This window comes from Astatotilapia calliptera, chromosome 1 (assembly GCF_964374335.1).
Source record: "Astatotilapia calliptera chromosome 1, fAstCal68.1, whole genome shotgun sequence".
NCBI classification, from domain to species: Eukaryota; Metazoa; Chordata; class Actinopteri; order Cichliformes; family Cichlidae; genus Astatotilapia; species Astatotilapia calliptera.
In genome coordinates, this window is record NC_137422.1 from 8,683,963 (window position 1) to 8,708,062 (window position 24,100).

At 41.1% G+C, this 24,100-nt stretch overlaps 1 protein-coding gene across 1 annotated transcript in view; it reads left to right on the forward strand.

Moving 5' to 3' along the window:
* Nucleotides 1-23,780, forward strand: part of LOC113027985 (protein kinase C-binding protein NELL1) — a 301,737-nt gene extending 277,957 nt beyond the window's left edge. Inside the window, exons 17-20 of the mRNA XM_026177879.2 lie at nt 8,220-8,413; nt 21,119-21,295; nt 21,678-21,902; nt 23,589-23,780. Of these exons, the coding sequence (XP_026033664.1) occupies nt 8,220-8,413; nt 21,119-21,295; nt 21,678-21,902; nt 23,589-23,639 (647 nt within the window). The 3' untranslated portion in view covers nt 23,640-23,780. The remainder of the gene's footprint in view (nt 1-8,219; nt 8,414-21,118; nt 21,296-21,677; nt 21,903-23,588) is intronic.
* The last annotated feature ends 320 nt before the right edge of the window (nt 23,781-24,100 follow it).

Genomic DNA, 24,100 nt, shown 5'->3' on the forward strand with positions numbered 1-24,100 from the left:
TAGCAGATCATTACATGAAGGAACCTTTTAAAAAACAAAAAACAAGCGCGTCCATGTTCACAGGTGTACACACGGGTGATCACACCCACAAACTACACCCTTTTTGGCTCCTACCTCAAAGCACACTGTGTTCTATTGATCTTATGTGCTGCACAATAATGTTTAATATTTAGTATTTACTGTCATATTCCCATATATCATTGTGATGTTGTTTATTCTATTACTCTTGTTCTCTTCTGCTTGTTTTCTTTTTTTCTTTCTCAGCAGGTGATCCAGGTGATTGATATATGCATTTTTTTTCTTTTCTTCTTCTTTTTTTTCTTTTTCTGCTCATTCTGTTGGTTTTTGGTTTTTGCCCTTCTCCCCCGTCCCTCTTCTCAGCTGTTTCTCTTTCCCTCTTTCTTTCTCCCCTTCTTTCCCCCAGTCAAGTCTGTCCCATGTTCAGTAAGTGAAAAAAAAAAGAAAAAAAAAAAAGAAATATCTCAAATCCAGTTTTTCAGGTTTTTGCAGTTTTGTATACTTTTGCCAGGTATTTAGACAGTGGAGTGAAAGTGTTATTTCCCTCAGTGGTAATATTAAAGGAAAAAATGACTACAGCTATCTGCTTGGTATCAAAAATACAGCCCATATAATCTTGCAGCTCTGAAATGATGGTGGCTTGGTTCTACGTGGATATTGGCAGCTGCAGAGAGCTTACATCAGCTGCTGTGGTCGTGATGGTTGTTGTGAATAAAGCATCAGGAACTGCAGTAGAAAATCCTTCTTGCAATATAATCCACTTCTCCACTCTGGTTCTTAATTTCAACACATTCCACAAAGCTCCTTCCCTAAGTGCACTGCTTTTTTTGGTGTCATAATTTTTCTTGTACTTCTTGTACTTTCTTGTAAGTAGGACTTATTTGATCAAGTGTCTAGTGGCACAACAAGAAAACACTGTGTAATGAGATGTCTTTATGATAATAAGATGCATAAATATGGTTGATTACCTTCATCTAATGGTCTTTAGTTACTCTGATGTGCACATTCAGTCATGAGTCTTCAAGCAAGTCTAACTGGTTGTTAACTTTCTTGTGTTCTGAGGCTTTATGACTGGGAATTTGGTGTATGCAGTGGTGTGATTAGTGAAAGCACTTGTGTTGCTCTCTAGGCTTCATAAATGTGGATGGTACATGTCGGATGCATTTGAGTGCATGTTGGAGAGATAGTATATCCGCCACCTTTTCTCCGCCCAATTTACAGTATTAGGCTGGAAGCCGGCAGGGGAAATAAGTACAAATGACATTTTAACAGGATTTTCCCCCTTCCACAATATCCCTCCAACAGCCCTTCATGAGTCAACCGAACATAAAGTAGCATTTTGTAATAAGAAAGTTAGCTCGAAGCAGGGAGCAGCAGTACTAGTCAGTTAACCACGTCGTTGGCTCTGTGTTTGCCAAGAGCATGTCACCACCGCACAGGGTGTTTCACCCTGTGCAAGTTACTCCTCGTCATTATTTTTTTACAGAATATCCCACAGATTAACAATAAAGGTTTGTGGGAGCAACAGTGTGGAGATGGAAAACTTCAAAGACTTTTGATGAACCAGCACCCTCCTTAAATGAAAATCTATGAGATATGATTGCTCTCATATTTTCGTACACAGAACTGCTTTTATGTGGATAGCTTCTCATTCACTTGTTTTTTGTTTTTCTTTTCACTAGCCACTGAGATCTATGCATAAAATGCCAAATCCTGTCCTTTTACTGATATTGGGTTAAGGAGGTGGGAGTAGGACTCAGAAAAATGGAACTCTTGGAAAACACTTCAGAGCTCAATGGGGGGAACAAACACTCATGATATCTAAACTGACATGGATTGAGTAATGTGATAGGAACAAAAGGATGCTACATTGTTTGATGGAAATGGAAATGATCAACAGAGGGTGGAAATCAAAGACACCCCAAAAATCAAAATGAAAAAATGGTGCAACCCTTTCATGTCTGTCACATGTGCTCAGGGTGAACCTGCTCTCATCTGTGAGAAACACAGGTCGCCAGCGGTGGACCTGTGCTAATTCTGATATTCTACAGTTATGTGGTGGCAAAAATAACTCAAGTGGTAATCAGTCGGAAATATTCTGTGTTTTGGCAAAAAAGGAAATTAGGGAATCATACAGTGTTTGTGGATGTGTGCCCTGTGAAAATGGCTTGTATGAAAAGGACGTGTCACTTTTTTTTTTTTTTATAAATAAGTGTTTTGTTGTAACGTTGGCATTAATTTCTGTTTTTGAACGTAGAGCAAATGACTCAGCTGCTCTGAGGGCATCCTGCTGTGTGACACATGGATCTACAAGAGTGTTTTATTTGTGAAGCCACTAAGTGCACTCTGCCTCAGTTTGGGCGTGAGAGGGCCATTAATCAGCTGTCACACAGGCGCTTCAAACACATCCGCATAGTCTGCCTTCCTCTCTGTGTCATATTGTGTTTTCTCACGATAGATTTCACTGCATTCTTAGTTCTGTGTGTTGGCTTGGCTACACCACGTCGCATGCCCCAGGCAAAACACTGTATACTGTTGCATTGTGCCACGCAACTCTGCTGTGGTGAGGCTGTGACTGAAAGCTGCATGGGCTGCGTTTTGACAGTCGTTCATTACGCCTAATGCTTTAGGGGGAGACAGGTGGCTTTAATAAACAGATTGTGAATAAAGATGAGGATAATACCGCATAAACTCGCACTGTCTCCCTGCAAGACAGGGTTTCTGCATCATTTTCCCTCTCTCTGTGGTGTATGTGACCTTTTCCATATGGACTGCCTGGAGACATACCAAAGAAAAATAGTGTAAATACTAAAATACCCAAGCTTTCAGATGCTCTATAATTACCAGCATCTGTCAGTGGGATTTAGTAATTTGTACGCTTGTTGTAAATGTGTGTTATCATGTACATACACAGGATTAGTGCTTTCATGTGTAACAGCACATTTAACTGCGAGTGTAAGTTCTACATGTGATTGGCTGTGCTCAGATGGTTACTCTAAAGGGCTTTTTGTATTTAGTCGTCTTTCGTAGGCCACATGTGAGAGCAGGCTTCATGTGTGAGCGGCAGCTTGTGGCTGAATGTGGCGAATGTAGCATGAAGAGCGTTAATCCTCCACCAGCAGAGGTACAGTGTGTCTGACTGGCTGATGGGGATTTCATTTAGCGTATGCAAATAGTCTGTTGCTGGCACAATAAATTCCCGACTGCGCCGCTTCCTGATCTCTATCTCTCTGTATCGTGCAAACTTGATACTGCAACCAATTAGAGCGCTATACATTAAGCAGTGTCACCATTGTTGGGGATGATTTGGCAACAGGCACTGGCCAAGATTCATGTATCCACACAAAGCAGGTCTGCCCGCTGGGTACCACTCATCATTTTCCACCAGCAGTAACATAAATATATGTTGCATGGTGTTAACAGTCTGAGCAACTTGTGTGCCAGAGGTGCTAAAAATGTCAGTGTAACACTCCAAAGGTACAAGTCATGTGTTTTTGTTGCTTTAGTGTGTCCTTTGATAACATTACACTCTTATAGCAAGTTAATATTAGCTTGTAAGCACTGATTGAGGTAGCAATAAATCGCCTTACATTTGTTTGGCTGTGTTTTTCACTCACAATTCATAAAGCAGTACAAACTTTACAGCTGCCCCTGATCAGCTGTGTTATTTAAGATGCACTCTGGCACTCACTACAAACACCTTTTCAATTCAATTCAATGTAATTTTATTTATACAATGCCAAATTACAGCAACAGTTGCCTCAAGGTGCATTATACTGTAAAGTAAAAACCTTACAATAATACAGAAAAACCCCAACAATCAGAAAATCCCCTATGAGCAAGCCCTTGCAAACAGTGGGAAGGAAAAACTCCCTTTTAACAGGAAGAAACCTCTGGCAGAACCTGGCTTAGGACCATTTGTAGGCAAGGAGAGAGAGAGACACTTTACCATCTAACTGTACTTTTGAGAGTATGCACAAAGCTATAGCTCAATAAAGGGATCTTTACTGCAGTCAGCTTCTTGATATCTATGCTTTAAAAACTCCCCATTCTTGTTATTAAAGACATGTCTAAAACTGTGCACATGCCTTCTTTTTTGAACCATGTCTGTTATTGATTTGGGGGAAATGGGAATAGTTAAAGGCCTCATTAAGACATGGCTCTAGTGAGCCACGTGAAATATTCACCTGGCGACATTTTCTTTCTTACATTTTCTGTACATGTAATTCCTATGAAGCAAAAGAAAAACTTGAGATTTTCTAAATGCTTAGTTTTACACAGTTTTTTCTACTCTTGTGATGTCAGTGGGGGCAAATATTGCTATGATGGTCATCTCAAGCACACAGTTCTGGATATGGAATAGAAACCACCTTTCTTTTTGTGAGGAAAAGTCATAGTCAGATGGTTACTATTGAGACAGAACAAAAAAAATGGTTTTATAGACCAGAAAATAGTTAAAGTAAAGCAAGTAAGATGTAAGAATTTGTACATTAAGTGGACTGGTACTTATAGAAATGTTTGTTCTACTGTAGTTGAGCATTTAAACCACTTTTTTACTACAAGCCGCATTCATACAGTACTTTGGTCTATGCCTTTAAGTATTTTCTGATTATCACACTCAGGCACAATTTGGGGTTTGGGATCTCACTCAAGGACACTGAAGTTCAAATCGCTGCCCTTCCAATTGGTAGACAACCTGCTCTACCTTCTGAGCCACAGCTGTCACATAGGGAAATGTTGGATGTTGTGTATGATAACACCACTGATGCATCAATTGGATTTGAGGCCGGAGTACCCCACTCTAAAGATGTGTTAGTTGTTAGTTTATGCCAGATGTTACAGGAGCCAAACTTTACAAAAAGTTCCAAAAACCTTTATTTGGAACTAGTATTTGGGAATCAAGGTGTGTTTTTTTTTTTTTTTTTTTTAGCAAATAGGAGACAAGCTTTTGTGCTCTTTTTGGTCAGCAGTGGTTTTTACTCTCCCAGGGGTGCCGTTTTTGCCCAGTCTCTTTCTTGTGGCTTTTTTTTTTTTCAGATAGGTTCCAGGGCCCGTATCCCTAAAGAATCTTTGTGCAAAAAGTGGCTCCTAGCGGCCAAATTCTAAGAAAATTCTCAGAGTCATGACGTTTTCTTAGAATTTCCCCTAAAAGTGACATGACAATCCCAGTTAATATAAAAGCTATTCCTCAAGATTCCTAGCGCTTAAAAGGGCTCCTAAGGCGAGATCTGCTAAGAGCAGGGAAGAGAACTTTTAGTGGCTTAGGAGTTCCCCTAAGCAGCTGCACAAAATGGCCAACAGAAGAGGCAGGAGAGATGTCCTGCAAACACTGGATGACAGGGAATTATTGAGATGCTACAGATTGGATCGTGCAGGAATCATGTTTGTGGTGGATCTCCTTAGAGATGCAATTACTTCACCAACTCGACGCCACAACGCTATTACACCGGAGACGAAAGTAATCACAACCCCGAGGTATTTGGCAACCGGGAAAATGCAACAATGCAGCAGTGATGACTTGGGTCTGCAATCACAGACATTGCTAAAAGCTGAGCCGTGTTACCCTCGTTAAGACCACACTGGACTTGTAACGTTGTGATTTCTACTTCATTAAGGACAGCCTCTTGAGATAGGCCATCTTGTTTTCAACAGGGTCCATATGGGAGTGAAAGTACAAAATATGCCAGCTAGGATATTAATATGAGCAAATAAGACACGAATCATTATTTGAACAGGGTGTAATGAGTTTAAGTTTTCACATATTTTAGATTCTAATGGCTATAACCCCTACAGCTTACTATTCATTTTCCAGATATTTTCTTGAATGTGAAATATTATTTACAATTACAGTCAGCATAAGATTAGAGTATATAATATGTTTATTGATTTGAGGGTACATCCTTTGCTCATTATCACCAAAAGCTCATTTCCATCAAACTTGTAGGATCAACCAATCACGGCTTTTGAAATGATGACTCATACCTAGCAACGGGGTCAACCACACCTCCTCACTAAGATAGGATTTTCCATCCATTCCTTGCTCAGAGTTCACTGAAAATGTTCTGGAATCACTTCTAAGCTAAAACTCCTGGCAAGGAATTTTTAGGTTAAGTAAAGAGCTCTCTGAGAGGATTCTCAGAATCTTTAGGGATACGGGCCCTGGTGTGTTTGGATAGCTTTTTTCTCTCAAAAAATAAAATAATCATTTAAAAACTGTTTTTGTGTTTAGCTGTGTTATCTTTGTCTAATATTACAATACGTTTAATGATCTGAAACCTACACAGGTGACAAAAGATAACAAAACAATAAAAAAAAATAAGATTAGCAAAGGGGCAAGTACTTTTCACAGTACTGTATACAAATTAAAAAACAAAGCTGAGGCAGTGTTATCATGCAGAGCTCAGTCTGGCATGTCCAAAAATCATCTGATGGAAATGTGAACAGTAAGAATCAGCAAGGAAACATGGTGATGTGGAAATCAGTCTTCTTAACCGTGCTGACGGTCATCACTCACCCTGAGTCGAATGTAAATTGACCTGTTGACTATTTTCCTCCCAGTGGGAGTACAATGCTTCAGTATATAGTAAATCAGGAATTTAACTATTTATAACGTAGTTTTTTTTTCTGCTTTTGCAATTTGTTCATGTAACACTGCTAGCATGCGGCCAGTACCGAATGAATGTGATTGATGACTTCAGGCAGCAGGCGCTAGCAGGGAAGAGGAAAAAAACAAACTGCTGTTAAAAGAAAATTGTTTTTTTCCTTTTTTCTCCGATTACTTCACATTTAGTGGGGATAAAGTGAGTTAAATTATAGGGCTTGGTAATAGTTATGGACAGACATTTGGCACCTTCCTTCCTGTGCCATGCTGATAAAGAAAAGCAGAGAAAAATGCCATCCGCTCTCTCTGTTATGATTAGTTTGTTTGATCTCTAGTGGGTAAAAGTGGGAAAGAAGCTGACTGAGCAGATCCTTTGATGATTCGGCCAAATCGGCTAAGAGAATATAAACGAAGTGGCTAAAGCTATGATTCCAGTATGTATGCAAAGTATAATCTGCCTGATGCCAGCAACTTGTCAATTCAGTTGCTGCCACTAAAATAACTAAATGCTGTAATTTGACGGAGTGACTGCACTTGGGAGTTAAAATAAAGATTTGTAAACATCATAAATGTCACATTAGATATTTTCCAGAATCCACAATAATGTGCGGGGGAAAAAATCGAGCGTGGCATGTACACCATATCCCCCACACGGTAAACATTCCCATGTGTAGATGTGCAAAATAGTGCATTTTGTGTTGTAATACATGTGCTTCATTTGGTATCAAGGACCGGATAAAAGAACACGATTATTCTTCGGGGGGGGAAAAAGGTTAATCTTGAACATAATCCATTCATTATAATTAATTTGTACTCGTGCTTCTACTAACAGGTGTCAGGCACGAAGAAAGGCTGCAAATTTATAATTTAGACAAGCAAAGTAGTAGAGTTTGCACAGTGCATTTTGATTAGAAGCAAAATATGCCCTTTGTCATATATCTTAAAAATAATTAGAGAGCAAAATAATATTGTTTTTGTATGCAGATAGTCCTGTTAGAAAAGTCAAAGAAAAAGGAATATTACACCATCCCACGAGAGGAGTGTGATAGTCTAAAATAAAGAGAATCAGAAATATAAAGATTAATGTGTGAGGGGGGGAAAAAACTTGGATATTCACTGAATAAGAATGGAAGACCTGTAAATACTAGCATACTTTGAAATCAGATTTATCAACAAGATAATCCCAAGTTTACCTCATTATCATTACTGTTGAGAGTTCAGACAGAGAACTGCCTTTAATTGCACTTTCAGAGAAATAAATATAATAAATGAATGAGGTGGTGGCATTTGTGTATTGGGAACTTCACTGGTTTCATTATCCAAACTGTTGCGCCTTCTCACAAACATTGTCATATTTAGATCTGTGGTGTGATGAGGTCCATCCTTGCAAAGTGAAACACGAACAAAAACGTCTGAAGTTGGTAAATTCAGTCAAACACACCCCGTCCCTAACTGGTTTTATGACTTAATGATCTCAGTTTCTTTCTCTTCCATTGATCTTTTATTGACCCTTACTGTTAGTCACACAATTACATTTACAGAACTAACTTTAAACAAAAGACCGGCATTTATTTACTATGGATTACTCTCTGTTTTCCAGACATTGACGAGTGCAGTTTGCAGACACACACCTGCTGGAATGACAGTGTGTGTGTGAACCTCCCAGGAGGCTATGACTGTGTGTGCACATCTGGTCCAGGCTGCAGTGGTGACTGCCCACAGGAAGAAGGAATGAGACGCAATGGAGAAGATTGGAAACCCAGCTTTGATCGCTGTGCTGTATGCTCCTGCAAGGTATAGAACATGATCACGTGCATACACATTTATTGCAATAAGCAATACTGTTGTTAACAGTGGAATTTTTTTTTTAACTTCAACCAGGACCTGAAAGTGATCCATAATCTTGTCTCTGACCTCCCATGAATGAGTTTTTATTATGACCAGGTGTATTATGGGTGGATCATAGCTTTTTGGTCATCCAAGGACAGTAAAAAAATTAAATAAAACCATGTGAGCACCAGTCAATAGTTTGACATTCAACTCAATGCAGTTCAATTTTTATTTATACAGTGCCAAATCCTTACACCTCAAGGAGCTTTATATTGGAAGGTAAAAACCCTATAATAATAGAGAAATGACTCCCAGACTAGATTGATTTTAAATTTGATTCTTGATTTAACACTGGCAGTCCCAGGCTTCTACCTTTCTACCTTTAAAACCCGCCACCAGCCAAATGGCTGGTAGGCTTTTAGCTAAGCTTTAGCTTCAGGCAAGTGGAAGCTAAATTGGCTAGTCATTCATATGTAAATTGGGTTGTTACCTGGGAATTCTGGAGGGAGGGGAGTGGGGGTGTGTGGATGAGGGGGTGGGGGAGCTGCTAAAAGCGGTGAGCTTCCTTTTGTGTTTCATCTTGATGCATTCTCAATCATCCAGGGAAATAAATCTCCAAAAGTCACCAACTTGGAGTGTTTCAGTTTGCCATCTTAGGGAGAAATCAACACACATGGGTGTATGTCCTTTGTTGCTGAGATTTATTGATAAAAACAGTACAAAAAATCAACCATTTGTACACATTTTTACAAATAATTATAAAAAGTGAGTGAGTACATTTCAACATTTTCAGCAATCACTCACAATCCTGGCACTGCCATGGTATCTGTAGTCTGCATTTACCTTGGCTTGGCTTCCTGATCAATTGTCCACTACCAATGCTTCGTAGCATTCAAGAATGGACTGTTCAACATGCACAGCAAACGGAGCATGTTCATTGGTTCATGGACCTCCCTGAACTAATGGCATTTATTGCAATTGTCATCTTGCGGGGGGTTACCAGGGTTCTATCTCTAAATGACTGCTGGTCAGCAAACCTGGGAAACCCACAGATAATTGGAACTATGGCACGAAACCGCTTCCAAGAAATCATGCAACACCTACGCTTTGATGACAAGTCCACCCGCAGTGATCGAGCAAAGACTGATAAGTTCGCTGCAATTTCCAGTTTGTGGGGACCTAAAATCCAAGTACATTTGCAATGTCTTCCCATATCTTGGCAAGGACCCCAGTCGTCCCACTGGGGAGAGACTTTCTGAAAATGTAGTAATGAGGCTGATGGAACCATTCCTAGACAAGGGCAGAAATGGACAATTTTTTCACATCGCTTTCACTTGCGCAAAAACTTCTTAGACGGAAAACCACCATCCTCGGCACAGTCAACAAGATTCGCAGGGAAATTCCTCAATCCACTAGACAGACAGATCGCAATGAATTCACCACTCAGGTATGTTGCAGGTCTTTTGTGGTTCTATGTTTATGTGTTTCATTGTGTGTAAAAGTGCTATGGAAATAACAATTTATCTTATTTCTTAGGTGTTTTCAACCTCTGCTGCCACGCTGACGGCGTATGCGGCCAAACGGAAGAAGACAGTCTATATTCTTAGCAGCATGCACGGCGTGGTTCAGACTGATAACACTACCAAAAGGAAGCCAAACACTGTCACCCTTTACAACAAAACAAAGTGTGGCGTGGATGTGATGGACCAGATGGTTCGGGAGTACACTGTCCGCAGAGGAACACGGCGCTGGCCAGTTGCCGTGTTTTATAACATGATTGACATGGCAGCACTGAATGCACATGTGCTGTATCAAGCATGCTCCGGGACGAAGGAAAGACGGGTGGACTTCCTGGTGGAGCTTGCAAGGGAGTTAGCTCACTCTCATGTAGCTGCGAAGAAGGCAAGAAAAGAACAGTTGCCTTTGACACAACCCTCCACACCGAGCCCTGGAAAAAGAGCCACGTGTCAGGTCAAACACAATTGCAAGAACAATCATGCCACTGTGCGATGTGTTCACTGCAACAGATACACATGTGGTAAATGCAGACTACAGATACCATGGCAGTGCCAGGATTGTGAGTGATTGCTGAAAATGTTGAAATGTACTCACTCACTTTTTATAATTATTTGTAAAAATGTGTACAAATGGTTGATTTTTTGTACTGTTTTTATCAATAAATCTCAGCAACAAAGGACATACACCCATGTGTGTTGATTTCTCCCTAAGATGGCAAACTGAAACACTCCAAGTTGGTGACTTTTGGAGATTTATTTCCCTGGATGATTGAGAATGCATCAAGATGAAACACAAAAGGAAGCTCACCGCTTTTAGCAGCTCCCCCACCCCCTCATCCACACACCCCCACTCCCCTCCCTCCAGAATTCCCAGCTAACAACCTAATATACATATGAATGACTAGCCAATTTAGCTTCCACTTGCCTGAAGCTAAAGCTTAGCTAAAAGCCATTTGGCTGCTCTCCGGGTTTTAAAGGTAGAAAAAGCCAAATGGCAGTCCGTGGTGATGTAATTAATAGGTAGCTGATGAAGAGAGGCTAATATGGAAGAAATATGCTCTCTCTTTCTAGTCCGTGTCAGTACTTTCACTGCTGCAATTTGGAACTGAATGCTTTATAGGACACTTTAAAGACAACAACAACAACAACAACAACAATAATAATAATAATAATAATAATAATAATAATGAATTACAGCAGTTCAGCCTAGATGTGATAAATGCATGAACTAGTTTTCAGCATCACTCTGAGACAGGATGTTTCTAATTTTTTATGTTTTTATGTATATAAGACATTCCTTCTGTTTAGCTAATTGGTGTGTGTCATCTGGATTCATGGATAGATAAAGCTGGGTATCATCTGCATGCCAGTGAAAATGTATGCTGTGCCTTTCAGTAATACTGCCTAAGGAAAACATGTATAATGTAAATATTATTGGTCCCACAATTAGTAATTGTGGAATTCCACAATTACTAATCGAATAATACAAAATTACACTTATCATCAGATACTTATCAAATCATTGACATGACAGTCATTTTCCATGAAATTTCATCAATTTAATAAATTGTAATTCTATAAAATACATTTGATATTCCAGAAAATACAGGAGCACTGGAAATGCAGCTGGCTTTATAAACCTGGAAGCAATACAATACTGAAAATACAGTCACAACATGAGTAACATGTGCACTGTCTGTTCAGTGAACTCGAACAGTAAACGCTGAAAGTGGAGTTGGGTTAGTAGGGAACGCAGAAAAATCTCCTCTTCCATTAGTTTAACCTCTTTCTTAATTTCAGTGAATTAGTTTTGCAATTTTTGCTGGCCTGATCCTATCGCACAGTTTCCTGTGCTTCCATTGTTTTTACTATGGATATTTCTACCACAACTGTGCTCCTCACAGCTAAACTTTTTCAGCTTCTCTCTCTCACTCTTTACAACAATGCAGCTGGAGATCCATAATCTTGTCTCTGACCTCCCGGAGAAATTTTACTGTATCTGAGGTTCAATGAATGATAAAAACTTTGCCAGCAGAGGCCAGACAGATCAATAACAGAGGCTTGCAATATCAGGATCAAGTCTGTTACTGTTACTCATCTGGATCTATAAACAAGGTTCATTATTTTACAACAGTAGGCAAGGCATATATTAATTATATCTCTATGCTTAATTCCTCTATTCCACACTATAACCTGCTCTGTTTAACAGCATGCAGAGCAGTAGTTTGACAGCAGCAGTCTGTGTTTTATAGGCTCGTAGGACAGGAAGTAGCCAGGAGTTCCTGTGCCAAAGTTGCATCCTGCTGATTCCAGCAGTAATCATTCACTGTCTGAAAGAACCTTTATTTGTAACAAAACAACAATATACTTAAGTAAAAGCTGAGATCTGGGAACAAAGCTACATTGTTACCGGCAGTTTGATATGATTCCAATGGAGTTGTTTAGAGGATTTCGACAAAGATTAGCAAAGCTGTAAAGGTGGAGATATCAGCAATAAACTTAGTGGCTACAGTGTTATAACAACTGATAAGAAGGATGGGCAAAACTATAAAAATAAGACTTAAAAATTCTCTTTAACATCCACACATTGTGCCTTCTACACATCTAAAAAACCTTTTAGTAGTAGTATTTAGCACACATAGCAATTACAGTGGGGCAAAAAAGTATTTAGTCAGCCACCGATTGTGCAAGTTCCCCCACCTAAAATGATGACTGAGGTCAGTAATTTGCACCAGAGGTACACTTCAACTGTGAGAGACAGAATGTAAAAAAAATCCATGAATCCACATGGTAGGATTTGTAAAGAATTTATTCGTAAATCAGGGTGGAAAATAAGTATTTGGTCAATAACAAAAATACAACTCAATACTTTGTAACATAACCTTTGTTGGCAATAACAGAGGTCAAACGTTTACTATAGGTCTTTACCAGGTTTGCACACACAGTAGCTGGTATTTTGGCCCATTCCTCCATGCAGATCTTCTCGAGAGCAGTGATGTTTTGGGGCTGTCGCCGAGCAACACGGACTTTCAACTCCCGCCACAGATTTTCTATGGGGTTGAGGTCTGGAGACTGGCTAGGCCACTCCAGGACTTTCAAATGCTTCTTACGGAGCCACTCCTTTGTTGCCCGGGCGGTGTGTTTTGGATCATTGTCATGTTGGAAGACCCAGCCTTGTTTCATCTTCAAAGTTCTCACTGATGGAAGGAGGTTTTGGCTCAAAATCTCACGATACATGGCCCCATTCATTCTGTCCTTAACACGGATCAGTCATCCTGTCCCCTTGGCAGGAAAACAGCCCCATAGCATGATGTTTCCACCCCCATGCTTCACAGTAGGTATGGTGTTCTTGGGATGCAACTCAGTATTCTTCTTCCTCCAAACACGACGAGTTGAGTTTATACCAAAAAGTTCTACTTTGGTTTCATCTGACCACATGACATTCTCCCAATCCTCTGCTGTATCATCCATGTGCTCTCTGGCAAACTTCAGACGGGCCTGGACATGCACTGGCTTCAGCAGCGGAACACGTCTGGCACTGCGGGATTTGATTCCCTGCCGTTGTAGTGTGTTACTGATGGTTACCTTTGTTACTTTGGTCCCAGCTCTCTGCAGGTCATTCACCAGGTCCCCCCGTGTGGTTCTGGGATCTTTGCTCACCGTTCTCATGATCATTTTGACCCCACGGGATGAGATCTTGCGTGGAGCCCCATATCGAGGGAGATTATCAGTGGTCTTGTATGTCTTCCATTTTCTGATGATTGCTCCCACAGTTGATTTTTTCACACCAAGCTGCTTGCCTATTGTAGATTCACTCTTCCCAGTCTGGTGCAGGTCTACAATACTTTTCCTGGTGTCCTTCGAAAGCTCTTTGGTCTTGGCCATGGCGGCGTTTGGAGTCTGACTGTTTGAGGCTGTGGACAGGTGTCTTTTATACAGATGATGAGTTCAAACAGGTGCCATTCATACAGGTAACAAGTGGGGGACAGAAAAGCTTCTTACAGAAGACGTTACAGGTCTGTGAGAGCCAGAGATTTTCCTTGTTTGAGGTGACCAAATACTTATTTTCCACCCTGATTTACGAATAAATTCTTTACAAATCCTACCATGTGAATTCATGGATTTTTTTTTCACATTCTGTCTCTCACAGTTGAAGTGTACCTCTGGTGCAAATTACTGACCTCTGTCATCATTTTAAGTGGGGGAACTTGCACAATCGGTGGCTGACTAAATACTTTTTTGCCCCACTGTAAGTGTGTAGATTAATTTGGCTAATGTATGCCAAGTTATGACACAAACACAAAGTATGAAACATTTCTGATCGTTCATACAAAAAAATCCCACGCTCTTCTCCCATCTGTTTATGATTAGCCTGCATTACAGTGTGACAAATATTTTTGGCATCTTAATGACTCTTTTATGTGCTCGGGAGCCAGAATGAGATGGTGCACTGTTGCAGCAGGAAAGTGGGATATTGATCAGGTGTTTCTTTTTGAAGATAGCATCGGAGTGTGAGATTAATCTAAATCAGACAGAGAGTTATTTGGCCCGAAATACCAGCTAAGAGCAGTTGTTTCAACGATGCTTTATCGGCTTATGTATTTTAAAGTTTGCCACTAGGATATCAAATTTCTGCCCTGTTAAAAACTTTGGGTAAACTTTCTCTGGTACTTATAAGTTATGATGTTTCATTACGTTTCAAACTAGCGTCAAGTTGGAAATTAGTTAAATGTTTGAGATAATGCAGCCAGTGTTGGGATTAATGCATTACAAGGGATTACGTTACTGTAATCACATTATAATTTGCATTGCAAGGGTTCTTCAGTTATGTGCACACGTAGGGGATAGAAAGAAAATTAAACATCAGGCAAATATGTTTTTTTTTCCTTCTGTTGCAATCAACTGATTTCAGTTCGTGTTTGGAGGAAGAAAATGGTGGAGTGGGCCATGGGATTGCCAGCTTTTCAGCTTCCAGTTTTACAACGTTATTTAACGTTGTAAAAGTCCCGCGGCATGGAGCTATTTAGCTCCATGCCACGGGACTGTGTGCCAAGGTTCTCACAATCGGCCCCTTGTGTTGCAGAATTCCAACCAGAGGGGCCAAAGAAAATGTTATCATCCTTGTCCGAAATGAGATGTTCTGATGCTCCCTCAGAGAATTCACGGTGTGGCTCATTGTTAGCCTTGGGGGAAAAGGACAACATAGCTTTCGCAGCTGACCTCGGCATTGTCCTCCTGCTGGTGGACAATGTCCTGGTGCCTTGCGTGGCCGACTCAATGTGCTCCATTGGTGCAACGACTGGAGACAGCATTGAGTTCTTCTTCGACAGGCTAGCCTGGTGGGCTAGCCTTTGACAAAGGCTTTTCAGGGTAAAGCGAGTGCAGTGTTCGCATGAACCCGGTTTGGAAACAGCCGCTTAGGCGTGTTGCACATCACACAAGCGTCATGTGTATCTGAACCTGAGATTTTCCTACCGCAGGGGTGGAATTCTGGGCAGCTGGGCAGCAGTCTGCCATGTTAGGGAAGCTTGGTATAGCTGGCTTGGAATGGCGAGACAGCTAACGAATGTTTAAAAGAGAACTACCTGATTAATGCTAACACAACTGCAGGTCTTTGCAAGTATCTGCACAGACAGCATGCTAACAGAAAGCTAGCCAAGGACCCCGAGTGATTTTATAGTTGAGTGCATGCCAACCCCAGCCCAGCGGCCAGAACCTGAACAAGTAGCAAAAGCAGTGATGAACTGTCAGGACTGAAGCCTCTGTTTTTACCTGTTTATGTTTCTGAAATAGAATCACTCTGGTGATCATTTTGAAGTCTCTTTGTCTGGTAGCGATTAACTGTGATAAACCATCAAATTAACAAATCTTACATTCAGAGCCAGAAAACCAAACCAAAACCAAATGCTTGCAATTGTGCAATCAGCAGCTGCAAATGTGAAAGAATTCAACGCCACAGGTACATTGGTTTTTATTCCAGCTGTTGAAGGGGTGTTGAAGGGAAGTTTGATATGGGATGCTCACTGAATGTAAGCAAGCAGTGATCTGGTGTCTTGGGACCAGCAATGAGAATCGCTTGTGACTGTAGGGGAGCCACAAAGTTAGTGTAGTCGGGGAAAAGAGAGGGAAATTAAAGATGAACATATCAGAAATAACAGACTGAAAAAGCCACAAATTAGAAAGATGGTAAATGGACTGGTTCTTTTATAGTGCTTTTCTACTCTTCTGCGCACTCAAAGCGCTTTACACAACTTGTGCATTCACACGCATTCACGCAAGCACATTTTGTTAGTGCTTTCTAACTAACATTCGCACCCACATTCATACTCCGATGGATGCATCGGAGAGCAATTTAAGGTTAGTATCTTGCCCAAGAATACAGGGAGTGCAGAATTATTAGGCAAATGAGTATTTTGTCCACATCATCCTCTTCATGCATGTTGTCTTACTCCAAGCTGTATAGGCTCGAAAGCCTACTACCAATTAAGCATATTAGGTGATGTGCATCTCTGTAATGAGAAGGGGTGTGGTCTAATGACATCAACACCCTATATCAGGTGTGCATAATTATTAGGCAACGTCCTTTCCTTTGGCAAAATAGGTCAAAAGAAGGACTTGACAGGCTCAGAAAAGTCAAAAATAGTGAGATATCTTGCAGAGGGATGCAGCAGTCTCAAAATTGCAAAACTTCTGAAGCGTGATCATCGAACAATCAAGCGTTTCATTCAAAATAGTCAACAGGGTCGCAAGAAGCGTGTGGAAAAACCAAGGCGCAAAATAACTGCCCATGAACTGAGAAAAGTCAAGCGTGCAGCTGCCAAGATGCCACTTGCCACCAGTCTGGCCATATTTCAGAGCTGCAACATCACTGGAGTGCCCAAAAGCACAAGGTGTGCAATACTCAGAGACATGGCCAAGGTAAGAAAGGCTGAAAGACGACCACCACTGAACAAGACACACAAGCTGAAACGTCAAGACTGGGCCAAGAAATATCTCAAGACTGGTTTTTCTAAGGTTTTATGGACTGATGAAATGAGAGTGAGTCTTGATGGGCCAGATGGATGGGCCCGTGGCTGGATTGGTAAAGGGCAGAGAGCTCCAGTCCGACTCAGACGCCAGCAAAGTGGAGGTGGAGTACTGGTTTGGGCTGGTATCATCAAAGATGAGCTTGTGGGGCCTTTTCGGGTCGAGGATGGAGTCAAGCTCAACTCCCAGTCCTACTGCCAGTTTCTGGAAGACACCTTCAAGCAGTGGTACAGGAAGAAGTCTGCATCCTTCAAGAAAAACATGATTTTCATGCAGGACAATGCTCCATCACACGCGTCCAAGTACTCCACAGCGTGGCTGGCAAGAAAGGGTATAAAAGAAGAAAAACTAATGACATGGCCACCTGGTTCACCTGATCTGAACCCCATTAAGAACCTGTGGTCCATCATCAAATGTGAGATTTACAAGGAGGGAAAACAGTACACCTCTCTGAACAGTGTCTGGGAGGCTGTGGTTGCTGCTGCACGCAATGTTGATGGTGAACAGATCAAAACACTGACAGAATCCATGGATGGCAGGCTTTTGAGTGTCCTTGCAAAGAAAGGTGGCTATATTGGTCGCTGATTTGTTTTTGTTTTGTTTTTGAATGTCAGAAATGTATATTTGTGAATGTGGAGATGTTATATTGGTTTCACTGGTAAAAATAAATAATTGAAATGGGTATATATTTGTTTTTTGTTAAGTTGCCTAATAATTATGCACAGTAATAGTCACCTGCACACACAGATATCCCCCTAAAATAGCTAAAACTAAAAACAAACTAAAAGCTACTTCCAAAAACATTCAGCTTTGATATTAATGAGTTTTTTGGGTTCACATGGTTGTTGTTCAATAATAAAATTATTCCTCAAAAATACAACTTGCCTAATAATTCTGCACTCCCTGTATTTGGCATGCAGCCTAGGGGAAGCCAGGAATCGAACCACCAACCTTCTAATCAGTAGATGACCTGCTCTTCCGCCTGAGCGACAGCCAAAGATGGCAGCGAGGAATACATTTGTGCAAACACACTGCCATGTGAAATGAAAGTGAGACTTAAAAACAAAGATCTTCTTTATTCAGCGTCATCCAGATTGAAAAACCAAAATGAAAAAATGAAACAGAAAATCAAGCTAAGTAAAAAAATAAATAACATTTTAGAGTTCTATAAAAGTTCTACAAAGATCAACAAGCTCCCTAAGTGAATTAATTTGAGAAAATTCAAACAATATTCTGTACGACTATGTTGTACATATCATACCCCCTTAAAAGAAAGACTGCTGTCTGCAGTCATCAAATTTATCAAACAGTTATTATTGAAAAAAGCAGTAAAGTTGTTTTGATTGGCACAAATGCATGTCATTGGCATTCAGACGTGGTCGTATTCCTTGTACTAAAAAGAGCAGCCTGCATTCATATTTTCTGCCAGCGCGATACAATTGGCAGTAATTTCCCCAGCAAGTCCAGGGTTGTAACTGTAAAGACCAAGGCCATCAGTACCGGCACCCCGGGACTCACAAGTTACTGTAGCAGGACAATATGCATCGATAAAACATTGGCTCTGTATTGCCCTTTTAATGGTATGCAGAATGACTTTATGGCCCTCATACATTTTCTAACAGCCTTTTTATGTAACATTTTTACATCTCCATTACACTGCCGTCCTGGGGCCAGACAGTGCTGGCTGTGCTGAGTAAAATGGACCATAAAGTTTTCTCCAGGTACAGACAGGGAGCCAATGACACAGCGGCTGGAAAGGCAGATCAGTCGGATTCTTCTGCATTTCACTTTGCCGCCCAACCCCTTCTAGTCTCATTTAGAGTGCTATTAAATTGCTTTTTTAAAATGGGAAAATGTAAAATTTGTTACAAGAAAATGAAATCACCCATAGGTATGTTTCTACATCTTTAGTGTCTTTTAGCCATTTAGTGTTCTCTTGATGCTTATATTAGATTAAAAAAACTTAGTTTAAGAAAAAGAAAGACAAACATCACCAGAGGATTTTTATTATAGATGTTTTCAATTATTAATCAAAGTGTTAAAAAGGCTCTTTGTTATGCTCTTTGTTCTTCAGGCTCTTTGTTATGACACACACTATTGAGCTCTGGTGCGTCCCACTTCTATCGATGACACTTGAGATGCTTTTATATCTTGACTAGAACACATCTGTGTCTAACTGAAATAACTGGACATAAATAGGAAATGTAAATCCCTGTCAGTGAAGTTACAAAGTTTTTGTCAGTTTAAGTCAGTATGAACCAAGCCATATGTCGAGTGAATCATCTACTGAGATGATGAAGGACTGAATATTTTCGACAGCCACCAACAGACTTTCTAGACCTGTCCACCTACAGGGTGGGCCATTTATATGGATACACTGTAATAAAATGGGAATGGTTGGTGATATTAAAGTCCTGTTTGTGGCACATTAGTATATTGTTTTTCTTGTGACATTACCAATAAGTTTGATGTGTCACATGGCCCTCTTCCTATTGAACAAACAAAAGTTGTATCCAAGATGGCCGACTTCTAAATGGCCACTATGGTCACCACCCATCTTGAGGAGTTTGCCCCCTCACATATACTAATGTGCCACAAACAGGACTTTAATATCACCAACCATTCCCATTTTATTACGGTGTATCCATATAAATGGCCCACCAGGCAACCAAGAACCCACTGGTGACTTTGACTGAGAGCCAGAGTTCCTTTGTGAATGCGGGAGAATGTTAAAGAAGGACAGTGTGGCGACAATTCCCAACACCTGGAATGGAGCAATCCAGACACTGATCAACATCCAATCAATAGCATCCCTTCAACCAAACATGATGATGATGGTGGTGGAAGCACCATGCTCTTGCGAGGCTTTGCTGCGATGGGTAATAAGATAAGTTAAAGAGATGCAGATGTAGACCATGGACGGTATAATAGGTGAGCTTATCTAACAAGACATCAACCACTGATTTCTAAAGTCTCGAACTCAAGCCTCAAGATTAGCATTTTCACCATCACCATTCTGGTTTCAACAAACTGGAGCTTGTCTGACTGTGAAACCCATTAGCTAATGACTTGTGACTGACAAGTCCTAATTTTTTAACAGAGTTTCACCATGATCTATAAAAAAGAAGTCATTCTTTATTAAATAGAACCCGAAACAAGTGACTGAGCCATGAAGCTAGCAGGAAATTCTTTACAGAGATCAAGACAGATACTGTAGCAATTTTTCCATAGACTTTCCCATAGAAGTCTTTACAACTGCAGCTTTACCATCCGGTGTCCTTTAGAGAGAATACAGGTTCAAGGCACTTTTGCATTATCCTCACTTTTCAAACCTGCTTTATATCATCCATGGTCCAGACCTGCTCTCAGTAGAGAATGCCCCCCACCCAGTTTGGTTGACTGTCAGCAAGACTTGTTGTCAAAAGTGCTTAATAAGTTACTAATTTTAGGCCAGACATATTTATATAAATCAGATATTAAATTTTAATTTAGAAAAAATAAACAACGTGCTTTAAAAGCCTGCTTGGTGTTCATATTTGGTCAGAGGGCCCGGTGGCGCCTGTGTCCGGCAGCCTCGCCTCTGTCAGTGCGCCCCAGGGCAGCTGTGGCTACAATGTAGCTTGCTATCGCCAGTGTGTGAATGTGTGTGTGAATGGGTGAATGACTGAATGTAGTGTGAAGCGCTTTGGGGTCCTATGGACTAGAAAAGCGCTATACAAATGCAGGCCATTTATGTTATTGTTTTGCAAATTGATGAGAGAGAGTGGGAGACATATGAAAAGGAGAAAGTCAGAAAATGCATTGTTTGTAAGGCTGTGCCTTGGTACGGCGACTTCAGGGTGTTCCCATTTGTCAAAGACAATGACGGATCATTTACACAAAAGTAAAAATCTGCCTCAGGAAAGTGCTCAAACTGTGTTTGTTCACAGTAATATTTCATGTTTATAGACCCATTATTTCATTTTTATATAAATCACAGTGAGTTTGAAGCCCTTTATTTTACTGAGGGACACCTTTATTGTGTATTGGGTATTGTATTTTACTACCCAGAATATACAGAGATGATAAGCTACGTACATTATTTAAGCCAGTTTGCACCCCGATGTGTGTGACGTTTGTTGTTTAGGATGGGCAGACGTACTGCAGGCGGAGACCTTGTGACTGTGGAGACCCAGAAGAGGATCTGTTCTGCTGTCCTGGATGTGACAACAGGCCCAGCAGCCAGTGTCTGGATCAGAGCGGACGCACACTTTACCGCAGCGGAGCATCTTGGCTGTACGGCTGCCAGCAGTGCCGCTGCATGGTTTGTACACACACACACACACACACACACACACACATTCACACAGAAGCTATTGTCCATTTTAAATAAAAGCAGGCAAGATCTTTGTTGGAAGACACAGATCACATCAAAAAGACAAAACCCTCCTCTCCAACATGAAGCTCAGAGCAGGGCTTTAATTCATACCACTCCCTGATCTGCTGGTTAACTGTGTGTGTATGAGGGCTGAGAAAATTACCACCTCTCTAATTAGAGATGTGGCAACAGACCAGCGTGAGATCTGTAACTGAATTCTCTCTCTGTCTCACACACAAACACACACTAAAAAAAGAAAAGAAAAGAAAATTCACACACGCTATAGCAATTCTGGTGCTTTTTTTCATCACTGCCTGTGTCTCTGCAGGAAGGGGAGGTCGACTGCTGGCCTCTAGTTTGCCCCACGTTGATGTGCGAGTACACGGCAGTGGCAGAGGGCGAATGTTGCCCACGCTGCGTCACAGACCCCTGCCTGGCTGACAACCTGTCGTATGACATTCGGCAGACATGCAAGGACCCCGCAGGCATCGCCCGCCTCAGCGGAGACACATGGCATATGCCCAAATCACCCTGCACCACTTGCAAGTGCAAGGTAGGTCAATGCAGCATGAACAAACTAATTGTGTAGATTTTTAAACTATTTTTGAGCTTCAAATTGCCGGTTTGTAAAGAGACTATTTTAATTTATTTCAACCTGTCAACATTGCTATTATTAAGGCTATTGAGGGTTGATGGGGACTGCTAACTTTCTATGGCAGAGTTCCACAAAAACAGTGTACATCAGGCAAGAAGCCCAAGCACGGTGTTGCTGTCTAGGAAAAGATCTGACATAAATCATTGTTTTCACATCTGACTGAGAGAAAACACAGAAATGAACCAATTTCCAACTCCAAGACCAACAGTCAGCTCTCTGTGTTGTAATAAAAAGCCATTACAATGAGTAAAAAAGTAACTAACCAGAGGGGTTGTTCTGATTGGCAGGGTTAGGGGCGGCTCTGCAAGGCACAAACGTATGCCAGCTGGACACAACATAAACCAGTGGGATCGTAGCAGAGCCGCCATAATGGCAAACATGCTAGGCTAAAGTATACAGGAGATCGCTAACTTGAAAACACTTTCCCCAAACCTCTGTTTGATATTCTTCCAGGGTCTGCAAATGGGATAAGACTTGTGGGTTTTAGATGTAAAAATGTCAGATGTTCCAAAAGATCACAATTTTATCAGTAATGACAGCCATTACTGGCTGTTAGCAGAAAATCTTTGAGACTGAAAATGTGGCATAATCAATTTAGCTAATGTGTGCTAGAGGGCACACAGTGTCTATTTATATGTGTTCTAAGATGAATGCATAAAAGAAAAATGACTGTCAGAGATGATGTAAGGAGCATTTTTACCTTAAAAGAAGTGAACATGCAGATGACTGTGGCAGGAACGTGTCAGATCCACTCATTAGGTGAAGATAGGCTGCTGCCCCCTCACTTTAGCTTTTTTGGTTTTGCTTGTTTTCTTTGCAGTCAGAATACATAAAAGAGCAAAATGAGCACATCAAATACATAGACCTAAATCTACATTGTACTTTTCCATAGTTGTTACATAAACTGAATCAGTAGACTAGATACATATTTGCAGCAGTCTTTGCGTTGATGTGATTTTTGGACGTGGCCACATCGTGCCTGTGCTTTCTTGAATCACCAACCTAGTGTCACTCTGCAGCTCCGGGACACAATCTGAGACAATGTGCCACTGTTGGAGACAGTTTTTACGTCTGACCAGACAGGACCTTGTGTTCTTCACGGCCATAAATACAGAGGGCCCGTTACCCTTGATACATATTTTTGAGATATTAACCTTTTCATAGCGACTGTTCACTCCAGATCACAGTCCGTATGACAGTGAGAGCTGCTGACTATCGAGCGGAACTGGAAACTTCTTTTGGGAAAGATATATTGTGCTTCAGTTTCTCAGATGTGCCACTGCTTACCACCACAAATTCATAATCCCTATGCACTAGAGTGAAAGCATAAATCTCATGATATCAGTCTGATATCTCAAATGTATATGGGATAATGCTGACACTGTATAACTAGGTACCACTGTAATGACACTAGAGACATGAGGTTAACCACCCCAAATCCTTCTGTAAGTCAGGTGGATAAAAGTGATTTAGGCTGTGAAGTGAGTTATTAGCTTTACCATGCACAGTGTGGAACTGTATATTACATTTCACCTTATTTAATGCTCTCTCTTCTTTCCTATCTTGTCATGCCTTTCTGTTCAGAATGGAAGTGTTTGCTGCTCGGTGGATCTCGACTGCCTTCAGAACAACTAAAGCCCTCCCTCCTCCTCCTCCACGTGCCATCCTCTTCTTCTCCTTTCACTATGGGACTGCCACATCCTCTCAACCATCTGACGACCCTTCCCCTCAGACAGACGGACAGACTCTCGCATGCACATGTGCATGCCAGTGTGTGCACAAAAAAAGAAAATTTGCAAACACACACTGGACAGACTGGGGTGTCGCGGCTGTGCTTTTATGCTGTACCTCTGTCGACAAACAGCGACTGAGTGTGCGTGCGTGACTCAGGAGGAGACAGAGGCCCGAGTTGCTCTCACCACAGTCGCTGTGTTGTGTTTGTGTCTCTGTGTTCAATTCCATCCTTTCACGAAACGTCTTGAAACCTTTTTAAATGTCTCAAACCCGAAACCAGAGACAAACAGCCAGACGGATGCTGAGGGGCTCCGTCTGTCTACATTTGCTCAAACACGGGCTCTTTAATGCTTGGTCGCCTA